This window comes from Odontesthes bonariensis, chromosome 6, assembly GCF_027942865.1.
Source record: "Odontesthes bonariensis isolate fOdoBon6 chromosome 6, fOdoBon6.hap1, whole genome shotgun sequence".
In the NCBI taxonomy this organism is placed as follows: domain Eukaryota; kingdom Metazoa; phylum Chordata; class Actinopteri; order Atheriniformes; family Atherinopsidae; genus Odontesthes; species Odontesthes bonariensis.
This window is the reverse complement of record NC_134511.1, coordinates 33,478,024-33,493,718: the sequence shown is the minus strand read 5'-3', so window position 1 is coordinate 33,493,718 and position 15,695 is coordinate 33,478,024. Positions and strand designations below refer to the sequence as shown.

At 41.2% G+C, this 15,695-nt stretch overlaps 3 protein-coding genes across 3 annotated transcripts; 2 read left to right on the top strand and 1 right to left on the bottom strand.

Moving 5' to 3' along the window:
• Positions 1–8: 8 nt before the first annotated feature.
• On the bottom strand, positions 9–5,016 carry unc119b (unc-119 lipid binding chaperone B). The gene is made up of 5 exons (XM_075468413.1): positions 4,676–5,016; positions 3,112–3,225; positions 2,805–2,913; positions 2,548–2,720; positions 9–2,451 (listed from the first exon to the last, which is right to left on the bottom strand). Exons 1-5 carry the CDS (start codon positions 4,908–4,910, stop codon positions 2,339–2,341), a joined length of 744 nt encoding a protein of 247 aa, XP_075324528.1. The 5' UTR covers positions 4,911–5,016; the 3' UTR covers positions 9–2,338.
• Positions 4,724–7,151, top strand: pop5 (POP5 homolog, ribonuclease P/MRP subunit). Its single transcript, XM_075468414.1, has 5 exons — positions 4,724–5,463; positions 5,556–5,698; positions 6,023–6,172; positions 6,281–6,364; positions 6,577–7,151. Exons 1-5 carry the CDS (start codon positions 5,444–5,446, stop codon positions 6,681–6,683), a joined length of 504 nt encoding a protein of 167 aa, XP_075324529.1. The 5' UTR covers positions 4,724–5,443; the 3' UTR covers positions 6,684–7,151.
• Positions 7,152–7,929: 778 nt separating this feature from the next.
• Positions 7,930–15,237, top strand: rnf10 (ring finger protein 10). The gene is made up of 17 exons (XM_075468409.1): positions 7,930–8,486; positions 9,055–9,239; positions 9,396–9,601; positions 9,688–9,778; positions 9,869–10,053; positions 10,230–10,366; positions 10,470–10,624; positions 10,825–10,950; positions 11,066–11,306; positions 12,100–12,233; positions 12,353–12,470; positions 12,568–12,669; positions 12,759–12,896; positions 13,030–13,115; positions 13,216–13,273; positions 13,884–14,048; positions 14,129–15,237. Exons 1-17 carry the CDS (start codon positions 8,324–8,326, stop codon positions 14,200–14,202), a joined length of 2,364 nt encoding a protein of 787 aa, XP_075324524.1. The 5' UTR covers positions 7,930–8,323; the 3' UTR covers positions 14,203–15,237.
• Positions 15,238–15,695: the final 458 nt, after the last annotated feature.

Below are 15,695 nucleotides of genomic sequence, written 5' to 3'. Positions count from 1 at the left end.
GGGACTCGTTTCTCACACATGTTCTTTTATTAATCCAGACTTTTATACAATGTTGAAAAACAAAACCAGATGGGAACATCTATGACCAAACGATTCATTTAGCAAACTCCAACAAGCAGTGGATGACAGAAGTACAAACAAGAAATTCAATATTAGCATAGGCCTAAAGAAGATGCCTTGCAAAATCAGGTCAAAAATAAATCTGAATTGCACATTATTCAGTTTGGGCAGCAACCTTTCAACATTGAACATTGATAGGTTTAACAATGTCAAAGGCAAAAACTTGTTATTTTTTGTTTGGTGCACAAGTTTCTGCCATATCAGCTGTATAATGCAAAATCTAAGAGCACTAGGTTTCAACGTGGATTTGTTTTGCTGTCGGCCATTTTTTAAAACAGCAATTACAGTTCCACGTAAATGCGTCTTTTGTGAAAACCGCCCAATATAAAACGTGGATTACATGCAACAGGTTACAGAATAAACAGTTTTGAGTCAGTCACAGTCTTTTAGTGCAGATTTTAAGTGTATCCACTTCTCAAGGCATTCTGATAAACTACCACTGACACATTGGATCGCAAGATAAGGTACAGCTACATCTTAAAACGGGTTGGAAAACATCTCTTACTGCATGTTGGTGTACTTGTACCTTCTGTTTGCTGTTGTGTGAGCACTGGTAAAAATAAACAAAATTTTCTCACATTGAAAAGAAAAGAAAATAAATACCAGGTTTCAAGGCACATGAAAGAAATGTTACAATGTAGAGTAAGAGGAAGCCACAGTCATTTGTGTATTGATAAAATAACTCCACACTAATATAAGCATGATTTAAATACAAATTTCCAAAGGGCAAGGCTGCCTGTTTACAATGTTTTAACAGTTTTTCCTGCTTTATTGATGTGTACTTTATGTTGCTGGTGTTTTCAATGAATTATAGGTATTCTAACTTTCCAGTAGATGGAATATAGTTGAAAAGTATCACAGTAAATGACCACCTAATCAAATCGACACTACTTCTATAAAGTATAAGCATAATTTAGACAGGACTTATTCCACAGCTATGTGCAAAGTTGCATTAGATTGCACAGGGGGAGATCATTAGTAGTAAAATGGGCAAAAATATGCAACAGTTCATTGAAGTAAGCAGAGCCTCTGTGAATTGAAATCTGCAAAGTCCACCTTCCCTCGTGCTTCATTAAAAATCGATCAACTACCAAGTTAGATCCATCTGTACAAGTCAAGTTGTATGCTACTGCGAAACTTCTCATCTGTAAACTGAGAACCTGAATGCACAGCAGCAAGAAAACTGACCAAGAGATCAGCAGCTTAATAGATATACCACAATTATGGAAAACTCAGCTTCTAAACTAAAGGTTCACAGTACTGTTGTGCCAAATAAACCAGGAAGACAGACATCAGATGGTTAAATAACAATGTAGCCACGTTGGAGTGGATGACAAAAGCGGAGCAAATGGAAGTAGACAAAAGACTTGTAAATCAGATTTTCATGTACCCCAGATTTAGCTCGAATGAGCAGATGTAAAAGCAAATAAGGTTGTTGTTTAACAGTTTCAGCAGGAAGAATATGGCATCTGAAATCATGAAAAGAGTGCAGACTGTTCCTTAATTAAAATATATTCTACCAAAGAAGGGATTTATCAACTTACAAATATATAATGAAAAATAGACACCTTATCTGACATAAATGGTCCCAATGACTCCCACCTGTTACTTAAGGAAGAATCTAACTCAAAACAAACTAAAATCATGCTACATAGTTATCTGTTATTATCAACAGTGGAAAATATCTAGTTTTCCATACAGAAAACCCAATTGTCACTTGCAAAAGGTAGAACAAACAAACATAAACAGACAACTTCTGTTTGTATGTCATTTAAATTCTAACTTCTCCAGTCTAAAAGAGTTGTCTTGAGAGTTCTGTGACTAAAAGTGTCCCCTTCCAGCAGAGACGGCAAGAAACCTAAGGCAAAAGTGTTCAAGCAGGAACTTCATACATGGATAACAAAACAATATATATCTATAAGGAAAAAAGTTTCAGTCGAATTTAACAGAAATGTTGAACAAAACATCACTCTGAGTTCCAAAAACTGAGCTACGTGAGGTACTATTGAATGGATCCATGATTTCATATGAAGGCAGAGGTGGCCTGTTTTTTTTTCTTTTCGTTTTTTTTAAAGTATGACGCCACATTTTTAAAAATGTCCACAAAGGAGAAAATACTTCTGTCCCTCCCCCACCTCCCCAAAGGAAGGTTTTTGGAGGGGTGTAATCCAGGAAATCTATCCACAGGGAACTACTGCACCCATTTTCCCATCAGATATTACAGCCCACCATTGTAGGCATAGTCTGCCTTGTTGTGCATGATGAGTTTGTTGTCCACAAAATAGAAACTGTCTGATCTGGTCTCGTAAGGGTGATCCACCATTTGGCGAACTGTAAGAGGAGAAAGATAAACATTGAGTATGAATGTATGGATTATTGTGAAGAACAACTGATCCAATAGTGTTGATGAAGCTAACTTGAACTCACTGAGGTCGTCTGGAAGCTGTGGAAACTCATAAATGTGTTCGCATGTGTTGCGACTGTTTGGTATGCAAAAGCCAAAGTCAAAGTCGAAATTCTTGAGAAGGCGTCCCTGGAAGTAATGCCTCTCGATCATACGAAAGCTCTTTATGGGCCGGTCACCCACTGTGAACTCAACACTGCAGATCAGGAAGAGACACAACATGTTGAAACTAAGAGGGGCGAGGATGACGACTATGCAGGCAGAGAGTCCGTTAACTTACGTTGCTCCGACGGTGCGCAGCTTCAGGAAGGCTGGTGTAAACTGGTATCTGACAAAACGTCCCGCACTGGTGTCCACATCTCCCGTCTCGTCTTCACTCTCCACAGGACCTGGGGGGCAAGAATGAATATGGCAATGGTGTAGGAGCTACACACATACTACCCATGCTCAGTGACACTGCGCTTTATAGACTGTGCAATGCCTTTAGGTTTTAACTGAACAACATTCTTGCGTCTTTATGATGGTACTAAGAATGGTACTATCAATACTAAGCTTTGTTTTGTGGCAAATGTTAAAGCATGACTCACCGCTGTTAGGGGGCTTGGCGATCTCAAAAAGCACTGTGCCAGTCTCAAGATCTCTGATTTTGAAACGTGTGAAGTCAATGTTGTAGATATTGTCCTCAGGTCTGCAAAGATAGTCTACAACGTGGAATAAGACCGCAAGTTAGGAATATATATCTGGAACTGAGGCAGCACTGGACAAGCAACTAGGATTTCAGTATCTGTTGTCTGGCTCCTGCACCTTACAGCGTTTCAGTTAAGTTAAAATGAGAATGACCAAGGGATTTGCTGTGTTTAAGCAGGGCAGTTAAATTTGGTCTTGCTTGTGACATTCAGTGTTCTTCCAACAACTTTTCATATACGCTCATATTTTACAATGCAAGACATTGAATCTAACCGAAACCAATTGTGCAACTACTGTATATCAACCTCGGATAAGTGGAACATATGGATGGACAGACTACCTTTTCAGTACATAAAAGCAGGCCTGAAGAAAGAAAAAAAAAGAGAGAAAATATTGATATTTTAAAACATATAGCAGATATCACAATGGGAGCAGCTAAAGATATTTAGCCTACACAAACTAAAACAGTGTTTGGACCAGCTCTTCAGCTCTTTAAGCTCTGCAGGAGGCTGATGAAGACCCATTAATTTCAATCAGGTGGGACACATGGAAAACATTGCCGAGTACCTTGAGGACCAGGGGTGGGAAACACTGAACTAAAATAACTTGTGATTACTGCGTTACAACACATATGCTTGTACTGAAGAGTTACAGCTTTGACAACTCCCAAAGAAAAGAACATGCCCCATTCTCTAACAATAGCCTAGAAGGAAGTTAAAGTCTGTGGTATGTCTTTCTACTATTCAATGGTCACTTAGCTCATAGGGTCAGGTAATAAATGAGCGAAAGCAGGGTTTTGGCATCATTATGGACCACTGTCTTTTTATGTTTTAGCTGGATATTTTTAGGTCATTTTTGTTTTGTCGTCATATCCTCCAAAGTTATCATTGAGTGCACATTTGTGGATGTCAATATTGTTGAAAACAATGTATTTGTAACTAGTTCTTAAAATTTTATTTTAATATTATTTTTTTAAAGGTCTTTTAGACGAAAAAAAAAACCGACTCTGGAGGGTTGCTCATGTTGTGTTGACAAAACCAAACAATCATACTGACTATCAACAACTTACAAGCAGACCCGTTACTAAATAAAACTGGGTGGAGAACAAAATAAAGTTTTAGTCCAACGGTTCAAAATGGACTTTTCGACTGTTTTGGTCCTTCTGTTGCAAAGAGATGAATGCAGCTTTGGCACAAAATCCCACTGGGTGCCCCAAATTCCTACTTCCGCCTTTGAACATATTCTATAAAAAAACACATAGCGTCACAAAATATATACAAGCGTTACTAGCTTGATTAATCTAACAGACTCTGTGTACTAATTACAATTTCTGGACTTTGAAGACGTCTGGGGAAAGCCGCTCACTTAACATTAGCCTCAATTAGCATAGGATACTTGGTGACCATTGAGATGTGTGATTTTACAGATTTACGTTAAAATCATGTTAGCGAGCAAATGCAGTACCTTCCGTGACAGCCCTCAAACCCAGAACATGGTCCGGAGAAATATCTCTGCCCAGAGCCCGGAGTTCATCCTCTGTGACCACAGGCCACTTATCCGTTTGGCTGCGCCTCGACTTCAGCTTCTTTAGCATTCCTCCCCCGGTCTTTTTCTCTCTGTGGTTCGTCTCCAAGCCGGTGTCTGTGTCCGTCTGTCCCTTACTGACTGCCTGTGACGGTTTGTTTCGAGAACCGTTCATATCGCACACTGTGGCGATTTAAAAAAAAAAGAAGACAGTTTTGCTTTATTTGAAAAGGACTAAACAAACTGCGAGTATAATTTCAAGATGGCGTAAAACGTGTTTGTGAGATGGAAAGGCAAGCTTTTGATTGGCTGAGAGCGATGTGGGTTGTCATAGTTACCAAGGGGGAATGAATAGTTTATTGTTCAGGTCTTCCCGTTACCATTTTAACTGCGTATGTCGCGTGAACTCAAGTAGAGTATGCGTTACATCTGATCAGTTGGATTATCCACGACCTCTCATGTGTTATATCTTTCGTTTGAGGGGCGATTTTAACTTTTAGAATTTTGTTTTCTTGTTTGGGTAAGAGTTTGGCTTTGTTTTTGGATAAACAACTAATTCGTGCAGCCCCGTTTATGGTCTCAAGTACATCCAGCGTCGCCATTATTAAGCTCCAGCGAGCGGCGCTAGCGAAACCTTCCGGGCGATGGTTTTGTTGACGGAAGTTACCACAGAAGAAGTGAAGAGCAGCAGCAGCAGCAGCAGCAGCAATGGTGCGGGTGAAATCGAGGTAAAAATTTGCTCTGTGGACCATGTTCGTACACTTTGTGTTTTCACTGTTATTTTCTGATTAAAAAATAAGCCGCCTTCTCTGCCCGGTAGGTATTTACTCTGCGAGGTCAATGTGTCAGACAGGAGTGATCTGCTGCCGCTGGATGACCGAGCCGTGGCGGCGGCAGTGAAGGCAGCGGTGGCCCGTACACATGGTGACTATGGGGCAGCTCTGTGCAGCATCAGATTCTCTGGTGAGCCGTGGTCAAAGAAATGTTTATTATGCTCTTCTGTTGTAAAGTACATTGATACACAGAACATTTTTTTTTTTTTACCTGTAAAAATCCATCACAGTTTTTAAATTGATTGTGGTCTTACTTTTTAAATGTAAAATATTTTTCTCAAAAGTCAGTAGTCTACTAACATCAGCTTTCACATCAAGTAGCGAAATGAAAACTGGGTTTGCTGCATAAGCTGCATGATTTTGACAGTGAAATCATGAAGCTGTTTGTTGCATCTGTCTGATGCTGAAGTGATGCCTGACCTGTTTACAGTCTCTGTTGCTTGTTTCTTTTTAGTGAAATATCTGAATGCTCACACTGGAATAGTGTTTCTACGTTTCCCCAAAAGGTGTTACAAACTCCTCTGGTCTGCTTTGCCTTTCATTACCAACATTGAAAGTCGTGGGAAAAAAATTCCATGTTTTCTGAATTGTTTGCATGTTGGAGGTAAGAAAAAGATAAATACACAGCTCATAACCAACCACAAGCACATTTTTCATAGTCTTTTGAATTAATTGAATGGCTGTCTAATGAGGGTTTTTGCCTTCCCCACAGGAACAATTAGAACATGTCAGAAGTTTTTGATCCGGTACAACACCCAGCAGCTTCATCGAATGCTGCCTAAATGCAAAAATGAGGGTGAGTGATTTCCCTAAATACTCTGAAATGATTTAAATTCTTTGACTTTAATTTACCCAACATTAACTTAACTTTTCAATTCAGTGTTAGGGCTAAAACTTAAGATTTGCTCAAATTGTCTATTGGAGTCTTTAGTTTGGTAGAAATCCCACATAATTTTTTTCAAGAGAAATGCAATTTGACCCCCCCCAATCTCATATTTTCATTTACAGAAGAAAGACAGCAAATTCGCCGGGGTATTCTGAACTGCTGTCTAACGGGTCGATACAAGGAAGCATTTGTAGATGAATCAGAAAGTGAAGATGAAGAAGAAGAGTGACCTCACAATACGTTGGCAGCTCAAGTTCTGCTCGGATGCATGGCTGAGATTATCTTGGTTACGGGACCGATGGGACTCAACAGAGCTCTGCACCAAAGCATAGAGTGGATATAGAAGATGGATATAGGCATGATGTTGTCACGCTTGGCTTGTGGACTTGGTTGGCTGTGATTGTTTTATTTATTTATATTCTCAACCTGATAACACGGTCGTGGGTTTGTTCTGACGGAGGAAATACAGACTACAGACTTCCACTGGAGTTGTGGCTTCTCTGCCACCAGGTAGCTGTTCCCTAAATGTTAATGCTTATCTGGACATATTGTCAGTCAGAATTACAAAATGAACATTGTGTTTTTTTTATTAAGTTTTGTATTGGCAATCCACAACATAAACTCCATCAGGAAAACGTTTACTTAGATAGCAGATCAAGTGAGAAGTAGGGCATCTTTTCATTGTCTTTTCTGACTTTTTTTTAGCACCCGAAGAGTTGCCCCCTTGTTGGTCAATAGAAAAAGGACAGGTTTAAGGCACCTCTGCATTGGCCTAACCTTTTAAATCCAGAGTTGTTCAATTATTGGGAAAAAAAAAAAAAATCACAATCCTAAGCATTGCTCATTTATAGATCTCTTGGAAGATAGATATAAAAAGCTACATCCATCTTTAATACCTAGTCTATGCATAATTTGGGATGGCAGACATGGCTAATGGTCAGTATCCACATCTCTCAGAATGATCCTATTGCACTATGTTTGATCCTCACAGCCGCTGATGTTGAAAGTAAATCACTTTCTCTTGTCACCAGAAATGCAGTTTCATTACAAGATTATGACCTTGTTTACATGACCCGATGTTGTGTGTTGCAATGAATTTATTTTGTATTTATATGATTTGTGTTAAGCTGTATTTTACTTTCACAGTAAAGCATTATTTCTTTTAACAGACGGATTTGGTCGGGATGTTATTTCCACACACACACTCGCAGGCACCATCTGTATGCTTAATGATAATAAGCTGTACACTCTGTTTTATTAAGAATTAATGATTATATTGAGCTGATTTAGATTAGATATAAGAGTGTTTGGAAATACAAGCATTGGTTAATGACTGTGTCATACCATGTCTTTGAAGAAACAGACATTTGTGGGTTTCTCCCTGAAATAAAGGACGGAGATTTAATTACTACATTTCCCATGTTGCTTTGCTGCCTCTTCGTACAGTAATCAGATTGGCAGGCGGTACAAGAACCATCCGGGTCTCTCAGGTTCCTATCTGGCGACCCGTCGCCATTAGAGCACGCTCGGTATTACGGACGTATTTTTTGGGATTAAAATCCTTAAATTGGAACGTTTTCCAGATTTTGGGAAACATTTAACGTCTTGTTAAGGGCACATTGTTTTCCTTAACGGGTAAAAACCTTACATTTAGGGGTCTTGGCCCCGCGTGGCGAGCTTTCGTCCTATCCTCCTATAGCCTTCATAACTTGAGACGCCATAACCGTGTCTCTTGTTTTTTCTCGGGTTTGTTTTACTGTCAAGATGTCACCGTGATGGGGTCTCCGCGTTTGATAGAAATGAATGAGGGCCTTCGTCGCCTGACCCGCACTCATTGCAGCCCACTTTCCTCCTTCGTTTTTCTGTTTGATGCTAGAGAGCTCGGCGGCTCTCTGCCCGGAGTTTGGCCTCAACACCGCTCACTGCACGGAGACAAACATGGAGAAAAACCCAAACAGCAGCACCAGCACCAAGGTTCCGCCCCGTTCCAGCTCCACAGGCCCACCGCCGGGCGAATCTAAACCCAAAACAGGTGAAATCCCATTACTGAAATATCATTAAAGCTCCTGGAGGTTACCAAATAAAATGTGTGCACTCGCAGCTGAACACTCACCGCCCTGTGGCCTGTTGGGGCCTAGCAGTACTGCACAGGTTGTTTATCTGGTATGGCTGACGTCGCTCTCAAAACATTTGACCCACAAGCCGTCACAACTGCTGCTTATATATGCATTCAGCATTATCTTTATATTGCCAGTAATCCTGTTTAAATGCAACACAATTCTCCCACGCAGATACTGAAAGTTTGGCTAATTTTAGCCACCCTTGGAAAGTTATTAACTTTCTCCTGAATTAGGGATAATTAGCCTCTGCCTCTTCTGTTAGTAGTGAAAACAGTTTATGAAATTAACAAAGTGTGAATCAGATGGGATGGAAATGTACAGCAGGCTTAGTTTTTATCCTCAAGTACTAAAAAACATGAGATTTATTCAGATCACATGTCTGCAAGAAAACAGGATAGTTGGCTTTTCTCCTTTCAGGTTAGGCATCTACAGGGTTATTTTATGAGAAATGACACATTCATTTTCTTGTTGGTATTCCAGAAGGTAAAAACAATGGAGGCTCGAAGCGCTACAACCGCAAGCGCGAGCCCTCCGTTCCCAAAGCTGACAGTTTTACCGGCCCTCGCCGCACCAATACACAGAAAAGCAAGAATTTTGACAAGAGACCCCCTCAGAGAGGTGGAGGACGACAGTATGGAGTTGCAGGTGGAGGACGACGTGAGGAGGTTGGTGTGCTTAAATGGCTGAACTCACCTTTGCTCAGTTAAATAGAAAATATGTTCTTTTTTTTTTTTAAAGAAGAAACCTCACCGTGAGTGCTTCACCTACTACTTCTTGTCAAAATAAATGTGATAAATGGTGATCCACCTCTGTCCCTCCAGGTAGCAGAGACGCGCCGGGCCGAGTTTAGCCCGGCTCAATTTGCTGGACCCAAGAAAATAAGCCTGAACCACCTGCTTAACTTCACCTTTGAACCCCGTGGAGGTAATGGTAGCGTCGGAGATGGCGGCCACTCCTGTTGGGGCCGCAGAAATAAATGGGGCCACAAGAATAAGCCCTTCAACAAGGAGCTTTTTCTGCAGGCCAAGTGAGTAGACCCTGATTCAGGCAATAAAATGATCTATAGATTCTAAAGATGTAGAAGTCATTGAGTTTATGTCTGCTTCCACACAGTTGCCAGTTTGTGGTGACTGATGACCAGGACTACAAGGCCCATTTTACTGATCCAGACACTCTGGTCAACTGGGACTGTGTGCAGCAAGTGGTGAATATCTGCCAGTAAAAATTAGAATCGAACTTTGCGTATTATGATGTAAAAAAAGCATAATAACATACCATTTACATGCACCCTCAGCGCATCTATAGCCATGAGGTGCCATCTTGCCCCATCTGCCTCTACCCTCCTGTGGCAGCCCGCATTACCCGGTGTGGACACATCTTCTGCTGGCCCTGCATGCTGCACTACCTGTCTCTTAGTGATAAGAGCTGGTCCAAGTGCCCCATCTGCTACGAGGCCGTGAACACCGACGACCTGAAGAGGTAAATGAGCAGGAGACAAAGCTTTTTGGCAACGAGGAGTATTTATTTCTTTATGAAGGCTTTAATAAGAACACAGAAAAAAACAGTGAAAATCAATCGGAGGGAGTATGTTTTTGTTTGGTCACAGTGTTTTGATTTTTTTTTTTTTGACTGTTTTCTGAATTTTGTTGTCGCAGCGTGGTTGCCATGGAGACCAAGCAGTATGTGGCTGGTGATGTAATCACTATGCGCCTGATGCAGAGAGAAAAGGGAGCTCTGGTGGCCATGCCAAGCTCTCAGTGGGTGAAGGTGGAGGAGCCTGTTCGCTTCGGAGGTAAGAGACATGCTTCCTAATGGCTTGCTGCAGTTGAACTCGGTGACCCGCGCTTCTTCGCATTATATTCATTTAAAGACTGATGGTTGCATTTGTTTTGTAGATGCCTGTTTGAGCCCGTACTCCAAGCTGCTGCTGACCTCGCCGGCGCAGTTCCTGGGCCTGATCGCAGAGGAGAAGGCAGTCCTGCAGGCTCAGCTGAGCCAGGAAGAGGACAGTCAGGGCTGCTTCATCCAGAGCTCACTTTGTCTGTTGCAGGTAGCACTACACGCTGGTCTGTGGCAACAAAGATTTCTGTTGATGTGCCTGGAGTAATGAGTGAAATAATAGGCAGTATGTAATGATGTTTTTAAAAAGGCATGTGAATGTTGGAGTTGTGGCAAAAAAGCAAAGTCCTGTTGTATTGCTTAAGTTAAAACTTTAACGCATATAATTGTTTGTATGTTCCTGTGTTATAGGAGCATGAGGAAATGCTGCAGCAGCAGCAGAAGACAAATATGGACAGCCCTGACTTGTCTTCTCTGACTCTAAAAGAACCTTCTTCTCCCGTGGAGGAAGTGGTAACTAACATCAGCAGTGCCAAGGTGAATCATAAAATGCACTATTTTTAATAACACTGTATTTCTGGAGTTAAAATGATTAGTCTTATATGGGATGCTTACTGATAATAAGAGATGCCGTGTCTTCTCTCCTTCCAAGCCTGTGCTGCAGTACTCCTCAGCATTTGATGATGAGGTAGTGGAGCAAACGGAAGATGCAGTTTCAGAGCTGCCAGGCTTTCCTGAAGCCATTTTGGAGAGTGTGCTGGAGGAGCCCCCTGAGGCTATGATGGATGTAGTCCCAGAGCCCCAGCTTGATGAGGAGAGCCCAGCCAACCAGGCAGAGTCAGGCCGTCCCTCAGCCAGTGTGGTGCACGGACCGTACTACTATTTCTACCAAGGTTGGTAATCCTCTGCTTTACTTCCTTAGCCTGACTACGTCATACTCACGATTCTAGTCAGAATGTGAGTCTGATACCGCTCAATAGAGATTTGGGTATGGGGCGTGTTTCAACCGAACCAGGAGAAAAAATGCCTCTTCGCTCAATTGGACAGACCTACAACCAATCAGAGCAACGTAGTATGTGACGTAGATTAAGCAACACACACTTGTTGTAGGAAGGACGGCAAAAACATCTTTTCTATCGATAAAAGCCTGTATCACGTTCCTCTGTTCGTCTTTCAAAATGAATGCAATGTCGAGATCCTGTAGAACAGACTCGATGGCAGAATCTACACCCTAGCTCTCCAGCGGCAGCCATGTTCAGCTCTTTAGTGACGTAGTCGATAATGTCCCTGTTGATCATCTGTCCATCATCGTATAAAGCCCGCCTTGGCAATCTGATTGGTCCGACCAATTCTTGGTCGGGCATAATGATTTCCCAACTGAGCAGAGCCAGACCGAACTTCCTGACCAAATCTTTTAAGGGCGGGGCTAAGTTCGGCTGGCACCCAGGCTATTACTTCCTGCCCTGGCAAAAAAAAATCTCACAAACCCATTTTGTTATAGATGTGAAAGTGATCATTCGTAACCGTGCTCCATTTTGATGGCGGAAAATTAGATCAGATGAAAGCTATTCCAGAGAAACGATCCAAAATGGCCCAAGATTCCGGACAATGAAAATTTGGCAGAGCTTTTAAACTGTACATTTCTGTGAAGTCAAATGTTTTCTTCCCCCATGTTTCTCCCGCCAGCTGATGACTGCCAGCAGATGTTTCTGCATCCTGTAAATGTGCGCTGTTTGTTGCGTGAATACGGCAGCTTGGAGGCCTGTCCCGACTCGATCACCGCCACAGTGGTGGAGATAGTGGGACAAACGGTCACTGAGGTTAGCAAACGAGACGTCTTAAAGTATAGAGTTCATGTCTGCAATCCTGGTATTTAGTCTGTCACTCTTTGAAAATGGTCATTGTTTTGATTGTTTGCTCTTCTTTGGCCTCATTGCAGGACATCCGCCGTCGCCATCGCTATCTGGCTCATCTGCCGCTCACGTGCGAGTTCAGCATCTGTGAGTTAGCCCTACAGCCGCCAGTCCTTTCCAAAGAAACTCTGGACACATTTGCAGGTTTGAAAACTTTCAATTCTGTTTTTTCCATTTAAAAAAAATAAATTTGGCCAGTTGTGAAAAGTCTTTTTTTTTTTTTTTTTTTTCCCACATTTAGACGACTTGGAGAAAAGAAAGCGCCTGAGGCAGAAGAAAGCGAGGGATGAGAAACGCCGGGAGAAACGAATTGAAATTGAGGAGAGCAAAAAGCAGGGTAGATGTAAGTACATTAGATCGCTTGAAAACAATGCCCCCGAGTTTGGGTCCATGATCCCCATGTCATCTATGTGGACTGGTATGTCCTCTCAGATCCTGAGGTGCATATTGGGCTGGAGAACCTTCATCATTTCCCAGCGTTCAACTCTCCGCCTTACGACAGTAGTCCACCAATCCAACCTGATTTCACTTTGGCCCCTCCGTCACCCCTCAGCAGCAGTCCATCCTCTGGTAAGATCAGCTCTTCCATTCAACGTTTATGGTTCCTTTTGTCATTGTTACTCCTGCTATGTGTCTGTATGGCTTACGCCTATGCATCTGAACATGAAATGATCATTACTACCACTTTCCCTCCCCCTTTAAGATGGTATGAGATGCCCAAGTCTCTGTGCGTCCTCACCCACTGTGGGTAGTGTGGAGGATGATTCCCACTGCATGTCCTTTGCACAGGTGTGTATGATTAAAATCCTTAACTGAGATTACCCTCGTCATAAGAGTAATCCGCTTCACATGTCTTGACCCGGTGTAAACCTGACTGTGTCCTGTATAGATGCTGAGAGATGGGAAAGCCAGAGCTGATGCTGGGCCCAGGATCGTTCCAAAGAGAGGTAGCGGGAGAATGTGGTGGTTTAATGGTTCATGACATTAATATGAAAAGGAGAAGTTGATATGAACACAGAAAGGTTGCATTTATGGAACGTAAACAATGCTAGCGTTTCACCAATGTGTACCACAAGCTAAAATGTCAGCATTGACTCCTGGTAAAATTGAGTTAACTGGACTCTTTAAATGGAGAATAACTAGCTTGCTAAAATTACAGCATCAGTGTCTGTTCACCTTATTGTCAGCTGAATAACAAATTACCTAAAGAGGTTGACCTTTCTTAAATCAAAAGCCAAATCATACCTTTGTATCATTTTTAGAACTTTGTCTTTCACTAAGATTGATAGATCTTATTTGTTTCTTCATGTTTTAGACCTTTTTCTTTTAACCTAAACACGTTGTCATATTACATTCTTAAATACCAAAGTTCATATCAAAAGAAAAGCTTGCTACAATTAATCATGAAAATAAAACTTTTAACAGCTGAAACAAAACTATTTTAAATGAGCTGAAGTAAAGTTGTGGATTTCTTGTAAAACCAGTTTTTACAGCTGTGAGGAAGTGTTAACACCCCAAAAGCTTCCTCGACTCAGTATTGTGTATCATCCTGTGTAGATACGCTGCTTGCACCCCCAGCAGCAGACAGCGATGGCGAGAGCGACGGGTCGGATCGTGTCCCTGTGCCCAGCTTTCAGAACTCCTTCAGTCAGGCTTTTGAGAAGGCACTTCTGCAGCTGGACAACGGTCCAGCTTCCCCACCACAACCTGTGGTTGAACCAGGTCTGTGACCTTTCAGTCGTTTATGTCTAGCTGGGTAAAGTTTTGCGCTCGCACTCATCTTTGGCTTGTTTGTCTTTCAGATGAAAAAGGAGGAAAGAAGAAAAAGAAAAAGCAGAAACTTTTGTTCAGTACGTCCATGGTTCACACAAAGTAGACAGCACTGAAGTTCGTGTAACAATATGGTTTCTTGAGATCTTTCCACTGCTCATTCACTCCCATGCAGCTCTTTCTTGGAACTATAAGCTATGGAAAAAGGTTTTAGTATGTAGCCAAAGTTCACACTGCTTTAGACATGGTTCTGTCGGCTTGATCCATTCTTTGGGAGTCTTCTCCTCAGTTTAATTTACTTTTTTTTTTTTTTTTTTTTTTACAACTAGGTCAAAGCTGTGTATCATCTTCCTGTCACACTGAAAGCCTTATGAGTAACTTTTTGTTCAGATGCTAAGTTACACAACGTAACAAGTTGTTGGCTCGAATATTAGATGTGCTCCAGGCTTTTTATGACTTCCAGATACATGATATGATTTCCTCAAATTGACTTTGAACTTTGCATCTAGGACCCATAAGTCTTATGGATAAGATAACTTGAGCGTGCTTCATACTAGAGTAGCAGTCAGCCAGCTGCAGGTATGTTTGCACCTGCAAATCTTTCCAGGATTTTCAGCACCTGCACAGTATGAGTCGGGAACATCACCTTACAACGGAGTCAAAATGAGTACATTGTTCAGTGTTGATCACAAGAAAAAAAAAAACTTGTTTGCTCCTGCAGAAATCAAAGCCGAAGTATTTTCCAACACCCACATGAATACATGTGCTAATACCATGGAAGAGAAAATACAGTATTGTATAAAAGAGATTAGTTCTGAAGGTTCAACAGAACTCGTATATTCTGCTTGGTTAAGATATAAAGGTGCACTTTTTTTCATTTAGTTTCTCCCGTTTCATTTTCTGATTTGGAATGTTTACTCGCTTAAACCTTACCCACCCCACCCCACCCCAGTTTTTATTTCAGTGTTGAAAATGTGTGACGTTGGAGACTTGCTGAGATTTAACAAATGCTTGCTTGTGAAACCTGAGGAAAAATGGATTGGATATTTTTGTTTGAGGGCTCTTTAATTCACCTTTGAGGTTTGTAGGCTAGTAAGCATAACTAGTCTGTTGTATTGAATAAAGATTTATTCACAATCAAGGAACTGAGTGTCTGATGCAATTCCTCTTTGCTGGTGAAGTCGAATATTTTTTGGAAATCCAGGTATTAACTTATTGATGCAGAATTTTCTTTTCTCCACTTGAGGTTAGTCCTGATAAGTCAGTCATGTACAGCAGAATCAATGCAATATTGAAGTTATCTCAACCACAGTATCAATGATTAGTGTATTGGTTTAATGATTTCTATCATGCAAAAAGGATAGTCTGAAATGCAACATCATACAGATAAAGGCTAAATGAATTGAACGTTTCCTTATTAACATTGCACAAAAATACCAGTTTAGAGTAGATTTGTCAATTATTTCTGAAAATGGTCGTCTTTAAAAAAAAAAAGAAAAAACTTTTAATTTTCCAAATTCAAATCTTTGGGAGAAAATAAGTAATTCCCCACAACTTGGATGGGATGTTTATTGCTCAATCCCATCCATTTTCAGTTTG